Consider the following 18,526-nt stretch of genomic DNA (forward strand, 5'->3'; position numbering starts at 1 on the left):
TGTCCTTAGAGAACAGTGGTTGACAATATGAAACAACAAGTCCATCAGGCAAAGAAATGAACTGGAGATGCAGCCTTGGCAGACAGTCATCCAGTTTTCTCAAAGCATTTGCATCTGTGCTTTTGTGTATACAACGTTTCCATGAAGCACTGAACTCGGATACGTGCGAGGTGAGAAAAAGAGATATAGAGAAATGTTTAATTTGTAACCTATCAGGTAATTAGTTAGTAAAATGATGTTTGCTCTGTTTGGAAAAAAATATCCGCCAATATAGCCTCATGTTTCACTCCTATACTGATGACACCCAGTTCTACTTAAAACTCGACCCTGGAAGCCCCTCTGCCATGGTCCGGCTCTCGGCTTGCATTCAAGACATCGAGGCCTGGATGTCTGCCAGTTTTCTTCAGCTCAACACTTGCAAATCTGAACTTCTTCTAGTAGGATCTAAAACTCAACTTAAGAATCTCAATATAGCTGCCCAGAACCTCGGAATCTGTCTGATGCTGCCCTCCCCCATTGTACAAAGCCTCTGTGTACTTCTGGACAGCAACCTCTCCTTTGATGCCCAAATCTCTGTGGTCAAATATTCCTTCTACCACCTTCGAAACATCTCCAAAGTCCGTCCCTACCTTTCCTTCCCGGATGCGGAGATACTTTGTCATGCATTTGTCTCCACTCGACTGGACTACTGCAACTCTCTCTATCTTCTGGCACGCGCCATCAACCGACTGCAGCTATTCAGAATGCCGCCACCAGGATCCTTACTAGATGTAAAAAAACGTGAACACATCACCCCCCATCTTGTCCAGCTGCACTAGCTACCTGTAAAGTTCAAGATTACTTTCAAAATTGTCCTGCACACCTACAATGCCCTTCAACAAACAGGTCCTGAGTACTTCTTCAACCTGCTGACCCGCTATGTCCCTGCCCGCAAGCTGAGGTCCTCCGACTCTGGCCTGCTTGTTATCCCCAAGCAAAAGTGCACCACACTTGGAGAACGCTCATTCAGCTTCATGGCTCCGACTCTTTGTAACTCTCTCCCAGCTTTGGTGCGTGATGTTCCCACTGTCGCTCGCTTTAAATCAACTCTGAAGACCCACTTGTTCTCTCTTGCTTTCCATGCTCTTTAAGCCTGATATCTGTTATTAGCTGTTGTGTCTGTGCTACTTCTGATCTTTCACTGTAGCTTCTTAAGATTCTATATGACACACGAATCCACAATGTTTTAGAATTTTCACATCCTAGCCTTGTATTTAATGTATTATGCATTGTTTTTTACTGTATCTTGTAAAGCGTTTTGTGATGGTGGTCCACTATGAAAAGCGCTACAGTATATAAAATAAAGATTGGTGCCCAGTATATAAAATAAAGATTGGTGCCCATCCCTAATACATATATATATACATATATATATATATATATATATATATATATATATATATATATATATATATTTTAGCTCAAAGAGCCAGCTGCCCTATATCATATATATATATGTATTAGGGATGGGCACCAATATTTATATTTTAATATGATATAGATATTGTTCGATATCGATACAAATTTCCATATTGCGATATCGTGGGATTTAAAAAAAAAAAATTCAAGTATGCTCGCAGAGACATACTTTTTATTGTTATACTGCTAAAAATACAAATGCAGTATAATCAAGTTTATTTTATATTAATATACAACAAACCCTATACATACTAATCATGGTCAGTCTCAAAGGCAAACACCACACTAAAGTATTATTTAACCATTGTATATGCTACTTGCACCAAGTGAACGGTTTTAAAATAGTTTTTTTTTTCTTGTGTGTTTCATTTCTGAGAGGAAAAGGATGAGTCGTAGTTCAGGCACAAGTACCAATGCATGTAAATATCAACACCGAGAAGTATACTGTAGAGATCACTGCTGTGTCCTGGCGTTCTGCTCAGCTTCAGCACGGTACAATTCAACAGTATGTTTTCTGAAATGAATTACACATTTTTAAGAAGATAAGTACAATTTAAATAAATACATCGATTTAAACGTAATAACTCTGCTTCATAGTCACAGAGGTAGCTTTGTTACTTGCATGCTGCATGGCCAACCGTTTTGCATTATTTTGAGACATGCGCATGCTTCAGCGATCCATTACTTATGCTATTATTAATGTATTTTTTAAAATGTCAACTTTCGGTATTATAAATGAGATGTATTTTTAAAACATAAAAACATATCTCAAAATAATTCAGCATTACATGTACATGCAGGGCAGCTGACGATTCACTTGCTTCTGGGTTGGCTAAGATTGGCTTCGTATAGAGATATTTTGGTTTTGAGGTGGCTGATGATGGAATAGTAAAACAATATAACAAGACCTTATTTTTCTCCATGGATATTGTGAAGCAAAGCACCACTAAGTTAAAGTAAGTTATTGCTTTTTATATGTACCATCAGTTAACGTCTATATATGTTTGATATTGCAATTGTGTTTCTGTGTTTTTGAAGACTCCGATATTATCGATATCGATCGAAATACGTGCACGATATCGAAAAATTGCCCACCCCTAATATATATATATACAGTGCTCATCTGTTATAACACGCCTCATTATAGTGCGGAATCGGTTATAACACAGTTAGGTCGTGGCTCCCATTTGCTCCATAATCCATTACAGTAGCCCTTTTATACTCGTTATAAGGTGGAACATAAATAGCACGGTCTTGTAACTATGGCTCCCCACTATAGCGTTATAAAGGGTGAGCACATCTTCTTGAATTTGAGCAAATAACATTATATTTTCATGCTGAATGTCCCTTAACCTGGGGTGCTTTGTATAACTTAAATGGGGAGGCATGTTCTACACATCTTAATAATGTAAAGTAGAGAGTCTAGGCCATGTGGCCGGTTGGGTCACTATAATCTCTTAATATGTTGCAGCAAACCATGGTGGTAGATTTAGAAACGAGGCTTGGTGTATTCCTGTCAGATCTGAAGATGAGTCGACACTGAAGAAATGTTAACCTTTATGAATGTATGACACACAGTGCAATTTCTAATATACATGTTTTAAGAGTTCAGCTTTTGAAAGCATTGTTTCTGAATACAGAACAAAAACTAGAGAAAAATTCCAAAAACTCCAGTGTGTGATATCCAGTCAACATATTATTTCCACTGTACACCTGTGTTATCTGTTAGATTATAATAATATTTGAATGTTGTTTGGGTGTAAAAAACTAAACAAAAAAGACAATAGGTGAGGTAACTTTTTACCTAGGGTGGCAGCGAAAGGGTGAATGAGAATTTACAACACAAAATATTCTGGCAAACATTATTTTAGAGAACACCATCAGTCATTAACTATTTTTGTATATTAATTCAATCCAAAAGAATAATTCCTACATTTTTTCTATTCACGCAAACATATATATTTTTCCAGCCCAAAGGTTAGCTTCCATTTGGTAAAGAGACCTGGAACACGACTTAAAACAATAAAGATTTGGGTTCTTCCAAAACAAGTTGGTGTGCAGGTTCCTGCAGGTTATTAGTCTGCCTCCAATCTCATACTGCTCTGAATGTACTGCACTGAATATTTTATGCCTAGAAAGCTCATTATTACAGTGCTTGATTGCAGCTCTTATCATCACTGAGAGGTAAGGGTGTCAGTCCTGCTTTATTCAGCAAGGGCATTAGACAAAGAAAAAAAGCCTATGTTATTATTCATGAAGAACACTTTTAAGATACACTTTTAATGCTCAGGAAACACTAAACCTCAAATAGATGTATCCTTCTCAATGTTTCAACAGGAGATAAAGCAGCCAATTCGCATTCTGGGGAAGGGGGGGGGGGGGGCGGGGGGGCGGGGGGGTTTGATTTAATCGAAGGGCTTCAGATGAGATTATAAACCTGGTTGTTCTGTGTGGTGGGGGTGTGTGTTTGATTTAATGGAAGGGCTTCAGCTGAGATTATAAACCTGGTTGTTCTGTGTGTGGGGGTGTGTGTTTGATTTAATGGAAGGGCTTCAGCTGAGATCATAAACTTGGTTGTTCTGCGCTGCTAACCTTGCACATTGGATATTTTACACTTACAGGAGGTTAATATTCTTTCAAGTGAGCCTTTGCAATATTGGCACCTTTGAACTCTGTCGGCCCCAGCTGTGTTGTGGAGAACAATAAAGAAGCAGGTGGGAATAACAGAGTTGAAAGATGGCAGCGTGTGTGTATTCTCATTGAAGTTTAGAGAGCACAGTAGTCTTGGTTGAATGCTGGCTGGTGTTTTTGTGTCATGTAAACAGCACAAGGATATTGCTGGAAGGTGCACGAAGAAGCATGATGTTTATATATTTGTTTTTGTTTTCAGAACTCATTGAATCTCCTGCTGTAAACAGTCGGTCACGAGCGTCCATCCACATATTCCTTCACAATGGCAGAAGATGCAGATATGCGTAATGAGTTGGAGGATATGCAGCAACGTGCTGACCAGCTGGCTGATGAGGTAAAAAGAATACATCCGAAACAGACACAATTCTCCAACTTTCGATAATAAATAAATAGATAAGCCAGACCAGGGTTCAAAATATACAGTCCCATTTATTGTTGGAGGGCACCATTGCAGAACCAAATATCAAAATTTCAGTGCTAACAGGATAGGTTGCCCAAGGTTATGTAGAGGCACGTAATAATGAACTGGCTTCATGAAAATTAAAATGTTAAAAAACAGTCAATTTCATTCACTGTTAAAAATGAGACTCTTCTTGTTTTCTGCAGTCCATTAACTACTGTTGTTTTAATTTTAAGTGCAATAACACAATTGTTTTGTTGTTTATTGGATGCTGTGCTGCATTCCTCAGCTCTAACCCTTCTTCTACCCAGACAATGTGGTGGTTACCTGAGCACTTCAAGCCATGCCTGTGGCTGCATGCTCGGGGTGCTGTAGTACTGTATGCACCAAATCTAGTTCCAAGCAGCTGCCAACACCACACCAGCCAAATCAGGGTCATTTAGAAGAGTTCTGCTACAGAACGCTAACTTTTAACAGTACGCAGTCATTGCATTAAGAACTATAAGGGAAAAAAACAGGCACATCACGAGACAATGTTATGTCATGTGACGTGTCCTGTGATCCAGTGTGCAGTAGTAGACCTAAAGCAGTTACTGAAAAGTTTACTGTAGAAAAATGTAATCTGTAATGCTTTAAATAATAGTACTAGAGATCCACCTATGTTAAACCACAGTGTACTTTCACTGTACCAGCAGATTATTTAATTAGAGAAAAAAAAGAAAACATTGCCTCCATCTTAAAGTTATTAGAAACCTTAAAGTCTACCTGGAACAAGAAGTCAGGTTAACAAATGCTGCAAAAGAGACAAATCGCCAACGGTTTTGTCATTACAAATTTGTTTCAGTAAAAATGTAAAGACAAGACAGTGATAAAAAAAAAAAAAAATAGCTGCCACCATGCTGGCAGGCCTGTGTAGTTACAAATAACAGTAATTGTACAAAAAATGACAGCTGTATGAAATGAAATTTCAATCTTTAATCGTATGAACAGTGACACTGCACATGATACACCACTGTTGCAAAACTATTCTCATCAAATCTATGTCTTTTCTTTTTTCAGTCACTGGAGAGCACCCGTCGTATGCTGCAGCTCGTTGAAGAGGTAAGGCTTACTGATTGGTGTCCTGAAAGGGGTAGATGAATAAGGGGGTCCTGTTGACACCACAGACCAAACACAACATGACTCAGCCATGAACAGAGTGAAGACAAATATCAAAGTACTATTTTACTATCCATTTTGCAGTTTAAACAGCCAGGTCAAATGATTGTTTTGTGCCCTTTAAAGGCATTGCGAGCTCATCGTATCAGTGAAAAGAACGCTAATATAATGCAGGTCAACATTATAATAATTGCCCTTGGCCCAAATACAATTCATGACAATTCAGCAATTACATTTGTTAGCCAGCCTTTAAATGATATTTTCTATAATTGCATTTAGATGTCCCGTTGTATTACGCTATATTGAAATGTGTGAATCATTGTATTATGTAACTTATTGCATTAGTGAAAGAACGGTGGTGTATTTAACAGCTCACAGGTGATATTTTAGTATTGTATCGAATATTATAAATAAACTGCGTTCTGTAGTTGTAGATAGGAACAGTTGCAGTTTTTTGGGGTTTTTGTGTGTGTGTGTGTTTTATAATATTAAAATGGGGGCTTTACCTGTGTCACAATCATATGGGTGCCTGCCTTTTCTAAAGGGCATATTCCTGTGAAATATCATAATTTCTGCTTTTTTTAAATTCTGATGTGATTATAGATATTGTGTGGAAAATGTAAACGAACACTATGCCACATGTTTCAGAGCTGAAAAAAAAAATCCACCATATGTAAATCCTCAAACATTCAACTGCACCACTTACCTTCTACTTTCTAAATGAGCAGGAAGACCCTTGGCCTTTATGCCCCAGAAAAATAATTGCTCCACTTTAACCAGGATAGTGCTTATGGGAAGAGCAACTCACGGCTGAAGTGTCACAGTTTCTAAAGGGCAGGTCTTTATCATAATGCTTATAATACAATAATACAAGTGACTTCACATAATCAACAGGCCTGTCTGTAGGGTTATCAGACATCCCTGTAAAGGTGTATACGGCCCTGGTTTTCAGCCTGGTTTTGCTGTATAAAGAGTAAAGGACATTGGGGTCTATTCCATTGCTATAAACAATGGCAGATATAAATACTGCCCCTTTGGGTTTAAAATATGGGCTCTTTGAGTACCAGCATATGTGAGTCTCTTTGGTGTATTTCCATCTGTAAAAAATATGCAACTGGCAAGTTGTCAATTTAAATTGCAAGACGTTGTCGTTGGCTATCCAATTGCTAGTGATTCAAAGCCTTTAGGTGAATTGACTGTATTTGTCAGGGCGGTCATGCATTAGGAGAGCCAGTCCTGCCATGTCCCAAATCCAGTACGAATGTATCAACTCCTTTCCAGCCTTTCAGACTTCAATACTGTCGTAAAAAAACAACAACATTGATGATGTGATGGCTGCATTTGGGAAAGAATATATAATCGTATTGTGTTTTAATTGCATGAGTGACAGCTGAGACAATCCAGAGTAGCTCCTTACAAACAACGCATTTTCATACAATATCTAGGTCAGGGTTGAATAATAAGAGTTTTTAAAAAAACACTACAGAATAATAGGAAGAATGCAGTGAAGCGGAAAGTTGTGGGTTTTTGCTGTAAGAATAAAGAGCCAGTGGCTGAGCGTCCTGACACCCTGGTGCAGCAGCCAATGAGGGTCCGTGTGCTGGAAGGTCACAGTGTTCTTTGCCAGCTTAGCTACCAGGCTGGGATGTAAACCCGAGATGTTTCTGAGTTTATATTTTGCTCAGAGGAGAGGGATTACTTTCCTCTGTGGTTTTTCCCTTGGGAAGGTACAACAGTAAATGATCACTGATTCATTACCACTAATTGCATGTCAGGCTGCCAGGTGGAAGATCTCATTGGACGGCACTGCAGTGTTCCAGCGAGCAGCTCTTAGAAGGAATGTGGAAACTACACATTTTTAACTAGCATAATAATGAGAATGATAATGATGTTCCAAATCCTTGGGTGTGTTGTGTGTCATATATACAGCTATAACCAAAAGTTTTGCATCACCAAGAAGTTTAGGATTGAGACAGAATTTTTTTTTTTTTAAAAAACATTATATATACATATATACAGTCAGCACTCATTTATCCGGTACCCAGATACACATCAGTCACGTTTTACCGCCCTTGTATTAAGAATAAAATCAATCCCCATTTTATTATATATATATATATATATATATATATATATATATATATATATATATATATATATATATATATATATATATATGTAACAAATTAATGCACTTACCCGTCAAAAGCAATTTCCATCTCATTCGAAAATCAGTTACACTATCTTTGGGGAAATGCTGTATTGAAAAATAGCCTTTTTGCTTTCCTAGCTTCATGTGATCAGACTGTCATAATTGTGAGCAGGGTGGGATTTGGTAGCCTGTAATTGCCCAGTTTTGCCACCAAATGGATAATTTACCTCTGTCTCACCAATTACCTACAGACACTTTGGTCAGACTGAATTTGATCTTTACCACAGAAAGTAATTGTTAGCAGGAAAAAAGAAGTGTATTTTTCTACTGTGTGGGGGCTTCAAAAATCTGCACACACCCAATTACAGTACAAAAAAACAAACAAGCAAACAAGCAAAATATCTTCATCTTAACAATAAATATTTGTAATGCTAAAAAGAGGTGATTGTAAAGCCTTTGCAATCACTTCTTTAACATGACTATTAAAAAATGTACCTACATATATATGTGCCGGTTATTAGTAACCCTGACAACAACATTTTCCCAGGAACCAATCCCATCCCATAGACTTTAATGTTAATGGAATTCTGATGTTAGCAACTGCACGCCGCTTATTGACAACTTTATTACTGGTTGCCAGTGCTACAGAGCGCACTTGCATACTTCATGCAGCTTTTATAACACAGCTACGTACTTCTGGCGGACTGAGGCAGAATCGTGCGTTTGAAACTGGCTACGAAGCTGCACGCAAAATTGAGATGGATTTGCAGCGGGAGGTGGTGCATTGTAAAAAGCAGACAACGGTGGACAATTTTTTATTTTAGAATTGATTGTAAGTACAACACATATTTTTTATGTTTGCTTTACTCATTGTAAGGACAATTGTAGTACATCGTTGTATAGTACTATTTAAGCCTACTCGCCCACACGCCTGAAGTAAACAGTTCTATGTTTGGGTATTTCGTGTTTCTCATGTTCATTTTTTAACACTATAACATTTAAAACACATGTATTTCAGTGCTATATTTGTACAGTTACAGTATATATCGTTGTACCATATAAATACACTTGAAAACAGGGGCTTTTCACTTATTGGCAACTTTCGGTTAATGACAACTTTTTGCTGGGAACTGAGAGGTTGTTAATAAGCGGCATCTACTGTATGCGTGTGTGTGTGTGTGTGTGTGTGTGTGTGTGTGTATATATATATAAACACACTCTCAATATATAGTATAATTTGAACTTGAATTATGATAATTGAATATCTATCAGGGATGGTTGAAGTGGTGAACGAGGTAGGTTGATAAAATGTCTTTTGCATTAAACCCGTGAAATGTTCTGAAGGTACAGTGTTAAGTGTTACGATAATATACCACATGCTGCCTACAAATGCCCTTGGCCTCCATGATCAGATAACTATCCTGCCCAAGGCCTATGTCTCTAGCAAAGAAATCTGTTCATAGACATCAGGGTAAAGCTGTCAGACTATGATAGAAAAGACATTAGTTCTTCACTAATTTTACTCCTACTTGACAGTATGAGAGCCTGGCAAAACAGAAGAGAGAAAAAAAAGTATTAAAATGCACGACTGGAAGGTCTTCCTATTACCATGGGGTATTGCCACTTCCCTTTAGTATCTCTTTTCACTTCTAGCAATGTTGGGCTGTCACAAATAAATTCAAGTCCCAAGTGATGCATGTAGGAAAGAATCTGTGAGTTAAGAGGGCTTTGGTACATACTGTAGAATTAAGAGCAATACTTAAACAGAACAGGGGCCCGTTTCATAAAAGCGATTTGCGACGATTCACAATCGTAAGCACCTCGCAAATAAAAAATTGTGTTTCATTAAACTTTCGCAGGGCTGCGACATCGCCAATTTTCACCAGAAACCTGTGACAGCCAGACTGCAAATAGCACATTTCATCGCAGATCCTATATATATACAGTGCCTTGCGAAAGTATTCGGCCCCCTTGAACTTTGCGACCTTTTGCCACATTTCAGGCTTCAAACATAAAGATATGAAACTGTAATTTTTTGTGAAGAATCAACAACAAGTGGGACACAATCATGAAGTGGAACGAAATTTATTGGATATTTCAAACTTTTTTAACAAATAAAAAACTGAAAAATTGGGCGTGCAAAATTATTCAGCCCCCTTAAGTTAATACTTTGTAGCGCCACCTTTTGCTGCGATTACAGCTGTAAGTCGCTTGGGGTATGTCTCTATCAGTTTTGCACATCGAGAGACTGAAATTTTTGCCCATTCCTCCTTGCAAAACAGCTCGAGCTCAGTGAGGTTGGATGGAGAGCATTTGTGAACAGCAGTTTTCAGTTCTTTCCACAGATTCTCGATTGGATTCAGGTCTGGACTTTGACTTGGCCATTCTAACACCTGGATATGTTTATTTGTGAACCATTCCATTGTAGATTTTGCTTTATGTTTTGGATCATTGTATTGTTTGGAAGACAAATCTCCGTCCCAGTCTCAGGTCTTTTGCAGACTCCATCAGGTTTTCTTCCAGAATGGTCCTGTATTTGGCTCCATCCATCTTCCCATCAATTTTAACCATCTTCCCTGTCCCTGCTGAAGAAAAGCAGGCCCAAACCATGATGCTGCCACCACCATGCTTGACAGTGGGGATGGTGTGTTCAGGGTGATGAGCTGTGTTGCTTTTACGCCAAACATAACGTTTTGCATTGTTGCCAAAAAGTTCGATTTTGGTTTCATCTGACCAGAGCACCTTCTTCCACATGTTTGGTGTGTCTCCCAGGTGGCTTGTGGCAAACTGTAAACGACACTTTTTATGGATATCTTTAAGAAATGGCTTTCTTCTTGCCACTCTTCCATAAAGGCCAGATTTGTGCAGTATACGACTGATTGTTGTCCTATGGACAGAGTCTCCCACCTCAGCTGTAGATCTCTGCAGTTCATCCAGAGTGATCATGGGCCTCTTGGCTGCATCTCTGATCAGTCTTCTCCTTGTATGAGCTGAAAGTTTAGAGGGACGGCCAGGTCTTGGTAGATTTGCAGTGGTCTGATACTCCTTCCATTTCAATATTATCGCTTGCACAGTGCTCCTTGGGATGTTTAAAGCTTGGGAAATCTTTTTGTATCCACAACAGTATCTCGGACCTGCCTGGTGTGTTCCTTGTTCTTCATGATGCTCTGTGCGCTTTAAACGGACCTCTGAGACTATCACAGTGCAGGTGCATTTATACGGAGACTTGATTACACACAGGTGGATTCTATTTATCATCATTAGTCATTTAGGTCAACATTGGATCATTCAGAGATCCTCACTGAACTTCTGGAGAGAGTTTGCTGCACTGAAAGTAAAGGGGCTGAATAATTTTGCACGCCCAATTTTTCAGTTTTTTATTTGTTAAAAAAGTTTGAAATATCCAATAAATTTCGTTCCACTTCATGATTGTGTCCCACTTGTTGTTGATTCTTCACAAAAAATTACAGTTTCATATCTTTATGTTTGAAGCCTGAAATGTGGCAAAAGGTCGCAAAGTTCAAGGGGGCCGAATACTTTCGCAAGGCACTGTATATACAGCCGCTCCTCGACTCACGACGCTTCGACTTACGACACACGGCACTTACGACTCTTTTGCATTATTACCCTGCTTCGACTTTACGATATCGATACGGCATTTACGACACGGCGAGACACGAGCCATGTGTCATGAACCGCAGTCATGCCTCCGAACCGCAGTGCCTGTCGTGGTCACCCTGACTCAGTCACTTAGCGTTTGTTTTTTTTATACATGTAACAGTTTTGTTTTAGAATGTATTTGTCCTTAACAATGAAACCTAAGCTGTGAACTCTGTCACATGATGAAGGGCTTAACTTCAGGCGAACCGCATACACACACTGAATACATCATTGGAAAGCCCCTAGTCTGTACTTTTAAACAACGCGCTGAGTGTAAAGAGTTAAATAAATATTTGCATGAGTACAATAGAACAGGCCATTTTTGTAAAAATATATTATCTGACCAAAGAGTCAACCCCAACGTAACCCCAGTTTATAACATTGTTCCTATGGGAACATGTGCTTCGACTTACAACGCGACTTTCAGGAACCAATTGCGTCATAAATGCGAGGACTGTCTGTATATAGTCAAAAGATTACATACCCCAATGGAAATTTATAATTTCTAAAAAGGAAAGAAAAGTTACAAGAAACAGTTATTTATTTCAGCAATTGTTTTGCAAAACTCCAAAAATGCTAATGCTAATATACCCTTTGATGCTATGATAGTATTGTCTACAAAGTTCTAGAAATGTCAGTATGATAATGCAGAACTTAATTCTAAAAAAGTCTAGAAAATGCTGGATTGTAGGTGAACATTCTTAGAGAGTATAAAAGGGTTAGGCATAGGATGATTGCTGTCATTACCAATAAGTCAATATGGGGAAAAGTAAATAGCTATCTGAAGACCTTAGGCAGAAAATGATTAATTGTCATAAAGCTGGAGAAGGATACAAGAAGAATTCCAAGCATTTGAGTATCCCAATTTCAACTATTGTTTCTGTTATCAAGAAGTATAAGACTCATGGTACCGTCACAACGCTCTCTCGGTCGGTTTCACCAAGAACAAGAAGAAGAATTGTGAGGAAGGTTAATAACAATCCGAGATTGACTGCCAAATATATTCAAAGTGAATTGGCTGCAAGTGAGACTGGGGTTTTCATTTCAACGTATTCGAGTATTGCATGATGAAGGACTCAATGGTCGCAGGCCAAGGAAAAAGCCACTCTTAGAAAAATGTCACAAGGACAATCGCTTAAAGTTTGCAAAACGGCATTTGAATGATGGATATGAGTTTTGGTCAAAGGTTTGGTGGAGTGATGAAACAAAAATCGAGGTATTTGGTCACGTTTGGAGAAAGTCTGGTGAGGCGTACAAAGAAAAGAACACCATACCTACTGTCAAGCATGGAGGTTGTACTATCCTTCTATTGGGCTGTTTTTCCTCTAATGGCAGAGGAAATTTAGTTCCAGTACATGGTAAAATGGATTCCATAGCTTACCCAAAAATATTGGACAATCATTTGAAACCCTCCGATGCGAAACTTGTTTAAACAGGCAACTGGACATTCTAACACGACAACAATCCAAAACACACATCAAAATCTACTTCAGAATGGTTAAAGAAGAATAAAATCAAGGTTCTGGAATGGCCTGGTAAAAGTCCCGATCTAAATCCAATTGAGAATCTTTGGTATGAGTTGAAGAAGGCTGTGCACAAGAGAAGTCCTCAGAATTTGAATGAACTGGAACAATTTCGCATTGAAGAATGGTCCCGAATCACTAAAGAATCATGCCAAAAGCTTTTTGACAAATATACTAATCATTTAAAAGAGGTTATTATTGCTAAAGGTGCATCAACTAGCTATTAATTTAATTTTCTTTGTCAGGGTATGATTACTTTTGAATTAGCATTTTTGGAGTTTTGCAAATATATTGCTGAAATATATAATTGTAGAAATCTATTTTTACATCACAATTAAAATTAAAAAATGTGCATGTGCTGCATTTAGTAATCTGTGCGATTTTATTTGATCAAGAAATTTGCCATAGATGGATCTCAAATACCAATTTTGTCCCCTGCTGTGACTGAGCACCTGTATATGCAGGAAAGGTTTTAATTCAGTTAATAGTCAAGCCATCTCACATGCCAATGTCTGTGTTAGATTCTGGCATTCGATACCCTGGGAGTACAAACGGCAATTTCATTTGGGCAAATTGTGATATTGCCAATCACTTTGCCAGTGGAGATAGTGGTGATGAGATAGTGGGAGACAGTGGGTAAGATAATAATAATAATGCATTTTATTAACAAGTTGTGTAACTTATAACTATTTATCTATATTCATTATTGCTTACTTAAATGGGTAACAAAAGCGTTGGGTTAAAGGCAGCAGGAAGAGCTTCGCTATCTGCTTTTCTTTTTTTCTTATTCCAATCCTCTCTCAATACCAGCATCAACTACTGCACCAGTTATATTTAGACAAGTCTTTCCTTCTCATTTGAGGCATTTTTCATCTCCCTTCTTCTTTTCCCTTCTTATAATTTTGTTCTACTTCCTAGATCTATCAATTTTTCTTTCAGGGACCATTCTCTACTCCACAACTAGAGCATTTACTGCATCTGTGATTATCTGTCACTATTTTCTTGTCTTCGTTAGTTAAACTTCCAGACAACTTGCCAAATAGAACAGATTTGTGTTGGCCAACCATTTCTATAATTGTATCAATTTCTGATTTGGCAAAATGTGTTTTCCTTTGCACCCTGCCATTGTACCTAATCCGTCACTGGGCTTTAAAGTGGATTACTGAGTGTGACAAGGATGACAGAGGTTGAGACTCAGAGACAGTTTGGAAAGTTCAAAATAAAGCTTTTTAATAAACAAAAATTCAAAATAAATCGGCACGAGGGCCAAACAAAAAGGTTTAAAAAAAACATAAACAATCATCACAAAAACAAAACTTACAAAATAAGGCTTCCAGGCTGGGCGTTGCCTTCACTGGTTTACCAAAAACTTAACAAAACACAGCACATACAAAAACACTCTTTCCTCCTCTCTTCTAGCACTCTCTCCCCAACTGGGAGGCTGAGGCCTCCTGTTATGCCAGGTGGCTGAATAATAATTGAATAATTAATTAGTTGATTGCTCCCACCTGAAGCAATCAACCTGGGCAGGGAGGAGAATTTAACTCCTTCCCTGCCAGTATTTCTAAGGGCAGAGCCCTGTTCTGCCACACACCTCCCTCCACGTACAAAGTACGGAGGCCGCAATCGGCCAAACTCCCCCCCCCCCCCTTTGAATCCAAGCCCTCCCCCCAAGAGTCCCCTTATGTCCCTTGGGTGGGCTATTTCAGCGGGCGGTGGTGGGCGGGGTTGATGCCGGATCCCTCAAGCTTCCTTCAATAGCGGGGGCCCCGGACCTTCAAAGCAGCGATGGTGGCACCTCTAGTGGTGGAGACGGGAACGGCGGCCCGTTACTTTTCTCTTCAAATCTAATCCCATCCGCTGGCTTTCTGTGATCACCTAGCAGTGGCGCTGATTGTACCATTATTTCTCTGTATTTCAATGGTCATTGTCCAGCACCACCATTTATAAAACTAATTAAAGGCCTTTTAAAATGGTTTATTGTGCTATTCTTGGATGCAGAAACAATGGCTAACTGATAACCAGAGGTTATGAAGCCTTTTACTTTACCTAAATAAATAAATAAATAAATAATCACCACCTTTTTTGTTAGGTACTGTATACTAAGGCATTATTTTAGTTATACCAGGGCTTTTATTTTCCAAATATGTAATAGGGTTTACGTAAAAATGTTAAAAGCCTTTAACATATTTATTTCTTCACACGAAAAATAGAATTTAAAAAAAATGATACATTTCAATACACATATATTAAAACAGAACTTGTTTCATAAATTGCTGCATTTACACAAAATATACTAGCTGCAATATGATTTTATTTAATGTGTCTATTGCAGCAGGTGAAATTCCGTCTGGCTAATGTTTGTCACATGATTTTCTTCTCATGAGCTGATGTTTATGGAAATAATTTTGCTTTGGAACACCCACTCACATAGAAAAAAACTAAATATCTACTCATCAGTCATCCAAGCACCTTTTTCTATTTAAACAATCTAACAGATTCCTGTGGTGCTGTTAAATGTAATTTTAATTTCCAATTGCTGAAAACATGTTCCCTAACTAACAAGGAATATGTATACATATAATGCTGTTGTTGAATATTCATGTGGCAGGACGAAAGCCCTGAATGTAAATTGTGTATGTGTGTGTGTTGGGAATACAGGGTTGGCAGGGAGCAACAGTGCTCTGAGTGCCTCTGAGTCTCATTCCTGATGCTATCCTGCTACATTTGGTATGAGGAGTGGGACAGCATTAGGAGTGACACTCAGAGGCAAAAGCTGCAGTTTATGCACAGTTGCACACTTTTAATAGACAAAAACAGGAACAAATAAACAGCTACAAGGACCAAAATAAAAGATTTATAACAAGAAAAATACAAAAAGCGACTGTAAGCTGGTCATTCGCCTTCACTAGTCTTCCAAACACAGTATACACACAGTTCCAAACTCACCTACACACCAACCCCCAAACAAAGGATTTTCCCTCCTTAAATACCCTGTGGTTGGAGTCTAATTAACCAGCAGTCATTAAGGCTCCAGCCACATTCTCGCATGTATTATGGCAGAGAGGATTTTAACCCCCTCCCTGCCAACCCTATATTCCCAACACACACACACAGACACAGTTGACATTTAAGGCTTTCGCTGTGCCACAATTCTTGATTAACAATTAAACTTTTCCCAGTATGAACAGAAATGTTGTGTTCAGAGGCCCACAAAAAGTTAGCGACCCAAAAACTGTCCAGTAAGGACTTACTTAATCAAGTGAACACAGTTAGGGTTTCATGGATACACATGGCTTGCTTTATAGTACCCTATTTCCTGTTTTCTAGCAAGTGAAATGTTTCTTGTCTTCAGTAGTACTTTCTGTTTGTTTGTATGTTAATGTTAAATGTTGCAATCTCTATTACTAACTTTTTATCCCTGTCTTTCTTAAGTCGAGGACTGCGCATTTCTTTACTGATCTTATCTCCTCTCTCTCTCTCTCTGTATCTTGTTCTCTGTCTTGCTACCATTTTGGGGGAGTAGAGTAAAGATGCTGGTATCAGGACTTTGGTTATGTTGGATGAGCAAGGAGGTAAGTGTGGGTGCTTTTAGGTGGAAATGAGATAGTTTTGCAAATTAGAAAATGCAGAAGCAATACACAATTTTTAAATATCAAAAAGCATACCAAAGAAAAGCTAGGATAAAGCTTTCTTTGAGGGGAAACAAATGCTGCTTAACACTGCTATATGTTAAGATACTTCACTTTTAATTATTACTTTTCCTTTTTTTCTATTTTAACAATAGAATAGCACATGTATATTAATCTTCTAAGAATACATTTTTAATAGTACAAAGTTGGCATTCAGGGTCGATGAAATCCCCTCAAATTTTGTGATATTGTTCTTAATAATTAAAAATGAAGTAGTAATCTTTCTTGTTTAATAGTATAATGTACAGGCCTAGTGTGGAAGTGGTATTGAGGGAATCCACCTATGAGAGATATGATTGCTAAATGTTAGGTGAGATTACAAGTGCCATGTTGGTGACTAAACAGGTCTAAATAAGGGGATTCACTTTCCAAAACTACCTCATTTCAATATAAGGTACTTCATTCACTGTTATACAGGTCTCAGCAATTCACAACTACAGATATATACAGTAATATTGGCTCAGAAACTGAAATAGTTCTGTTGTTTGTTCCACTAAAATCTGACTACATACCCGCCACTGATTTAGTGACAGTAATCTTTTTAGATTATACAGATTATTAACATCTGTTCAGTGGCAGGTGGAATGATGCTGTGTGCAGATCTCTAACCAGAAATGTGTAGTGCTTCACACGGCAATTAAACATGCAGAAAACCATTAACCTGCTTTGGATTAAAGACTGTCAAACAATATCCGAGATCCGAGAGATGGATTCATGCTCACAGTTTACTGGGTGGTTACGTAAATCTCCTGCCTTTTGATCACACAAGAGGTTTAATCCAATGTTCAGTACTTGAGATAAGAGTGGATAACCATTACAGGTGTTCAAAACGGATTCATTGTAGTTTATTGACTAGCTTTAGCTCAACCACAAGGCATTTAAAGGTCATTCATACAAATGTATATGAAAACCAATGATATAATTAAGCACATGTGCTTCTCTTAAGTAGTGTATGATATCTGTGATTTTTATAAAAGAGCAAACAGTTTCACTAATATCAAAAGTCTGACATATTTATTTCACACAAATTCTCCAAACTCTCATTATCTAATCCCTGTTGTTTTTTTTGTTTTGTTTTTTAATTTTACAAAGAAAATCCAAGGAATATTGTCAATGTATTATATATGATCGTTCTTTTAGTGGATTCTTTGCATATGCCGCATACTAATTTGCCCAGCGTATGTTATTCTTCTGAGTGATTCAGATCTTAATTAGTGTGAGCAGTAGTAGGTGTTTCATCCGTTTTCTGTTTCAATGTCCGCTTGGCTTACATCAGTTCAGGCTCAAGTATCTCATAACTATTTATTGGTTTTGCTGTTTGAGATGCAATACTGACTGTATTCCTCTGGGCACTTTAATTTCAGCAAACTTTTCTTTTTTCATCAATAATGCAATGGCTTTGAAACAAGGCATACAGATTTCCATTTTAAAATGAGCACATAAACAACACTCACCATTGACTGATTAGCTACACCCAAACAATTGCGCATCGTAGTCATTTCTAAAACCATATAGCGCTTTTGAGCATAAAAAAAGCCCTTCTAAAGCTTGCAAAGTCAATATCTGTTTCATTGGTAGTTTAACTGCAATATAGTCTATGCTCAGCCTTGAACTACAACCATTTCTATCTCAAATCCAATTTTAAACATGCTGCCATTAGTATTCATAACAGAATCCCCAAACCAATATCTGTCATAATTTACTGTTAGATGCATTATGGGTTTTATCGCCACGTTTCTTTCCACAGCTTGTCCCTCTTAATACAATTCTATTGAATGTCTTGTTGTTTAAT

General features: G+C 38.0%; 1 protein-coding gene across 2 annotated transcripts in view; it reads left to right on the plus strand.

The window, feature by feature from the left end:
* LOC117411184 (synaptosomal-associated protein 25) overlaps window positions 1–18,526 on the plus strand; it is a 50,807-nt gene that overhangs the window by 21,416 nt on the left and 10,865 nt on the right. For both annotated transcript variants that reach the window (XM_034018453.3, XM_034018452.3), the window contains exons 2-4: window positions 4,349–4,483; window positions 5,609–5,650; window positions 16,569–16,617. In XM_034018453.3, coding sequence (XP_033874344.1) covers window positions 4,412–4,483; window positions 5,609–5,650; window positions 16,569–16,617 — 163 coding nt within the window. In that variant the 5' untranslated portion in view covers window positions 4,349–4,411. The remainder of the gene's footprint in view (window positions 1–4,348; window positions 4,484–5,608; window positions 5,651–16,568; window positions 16,618–18,526) is intronic.

Source organism: Acipenser ruthenus, chromosome 6 (assembly GCF_902713425.1).
Source record: "Acipenser ruthenus chromosome 6, fAciRut3.2 maternal haplotype, whole genome shotgun sequence".
Classification (NCBI taxonomy): domain Eukaryota; kingdom Metazoa; phylum Chordata; class Actinopteri; order Acipenseriformes; family Acipenseridae; genus Acipenser; species Acipenser ruthenus.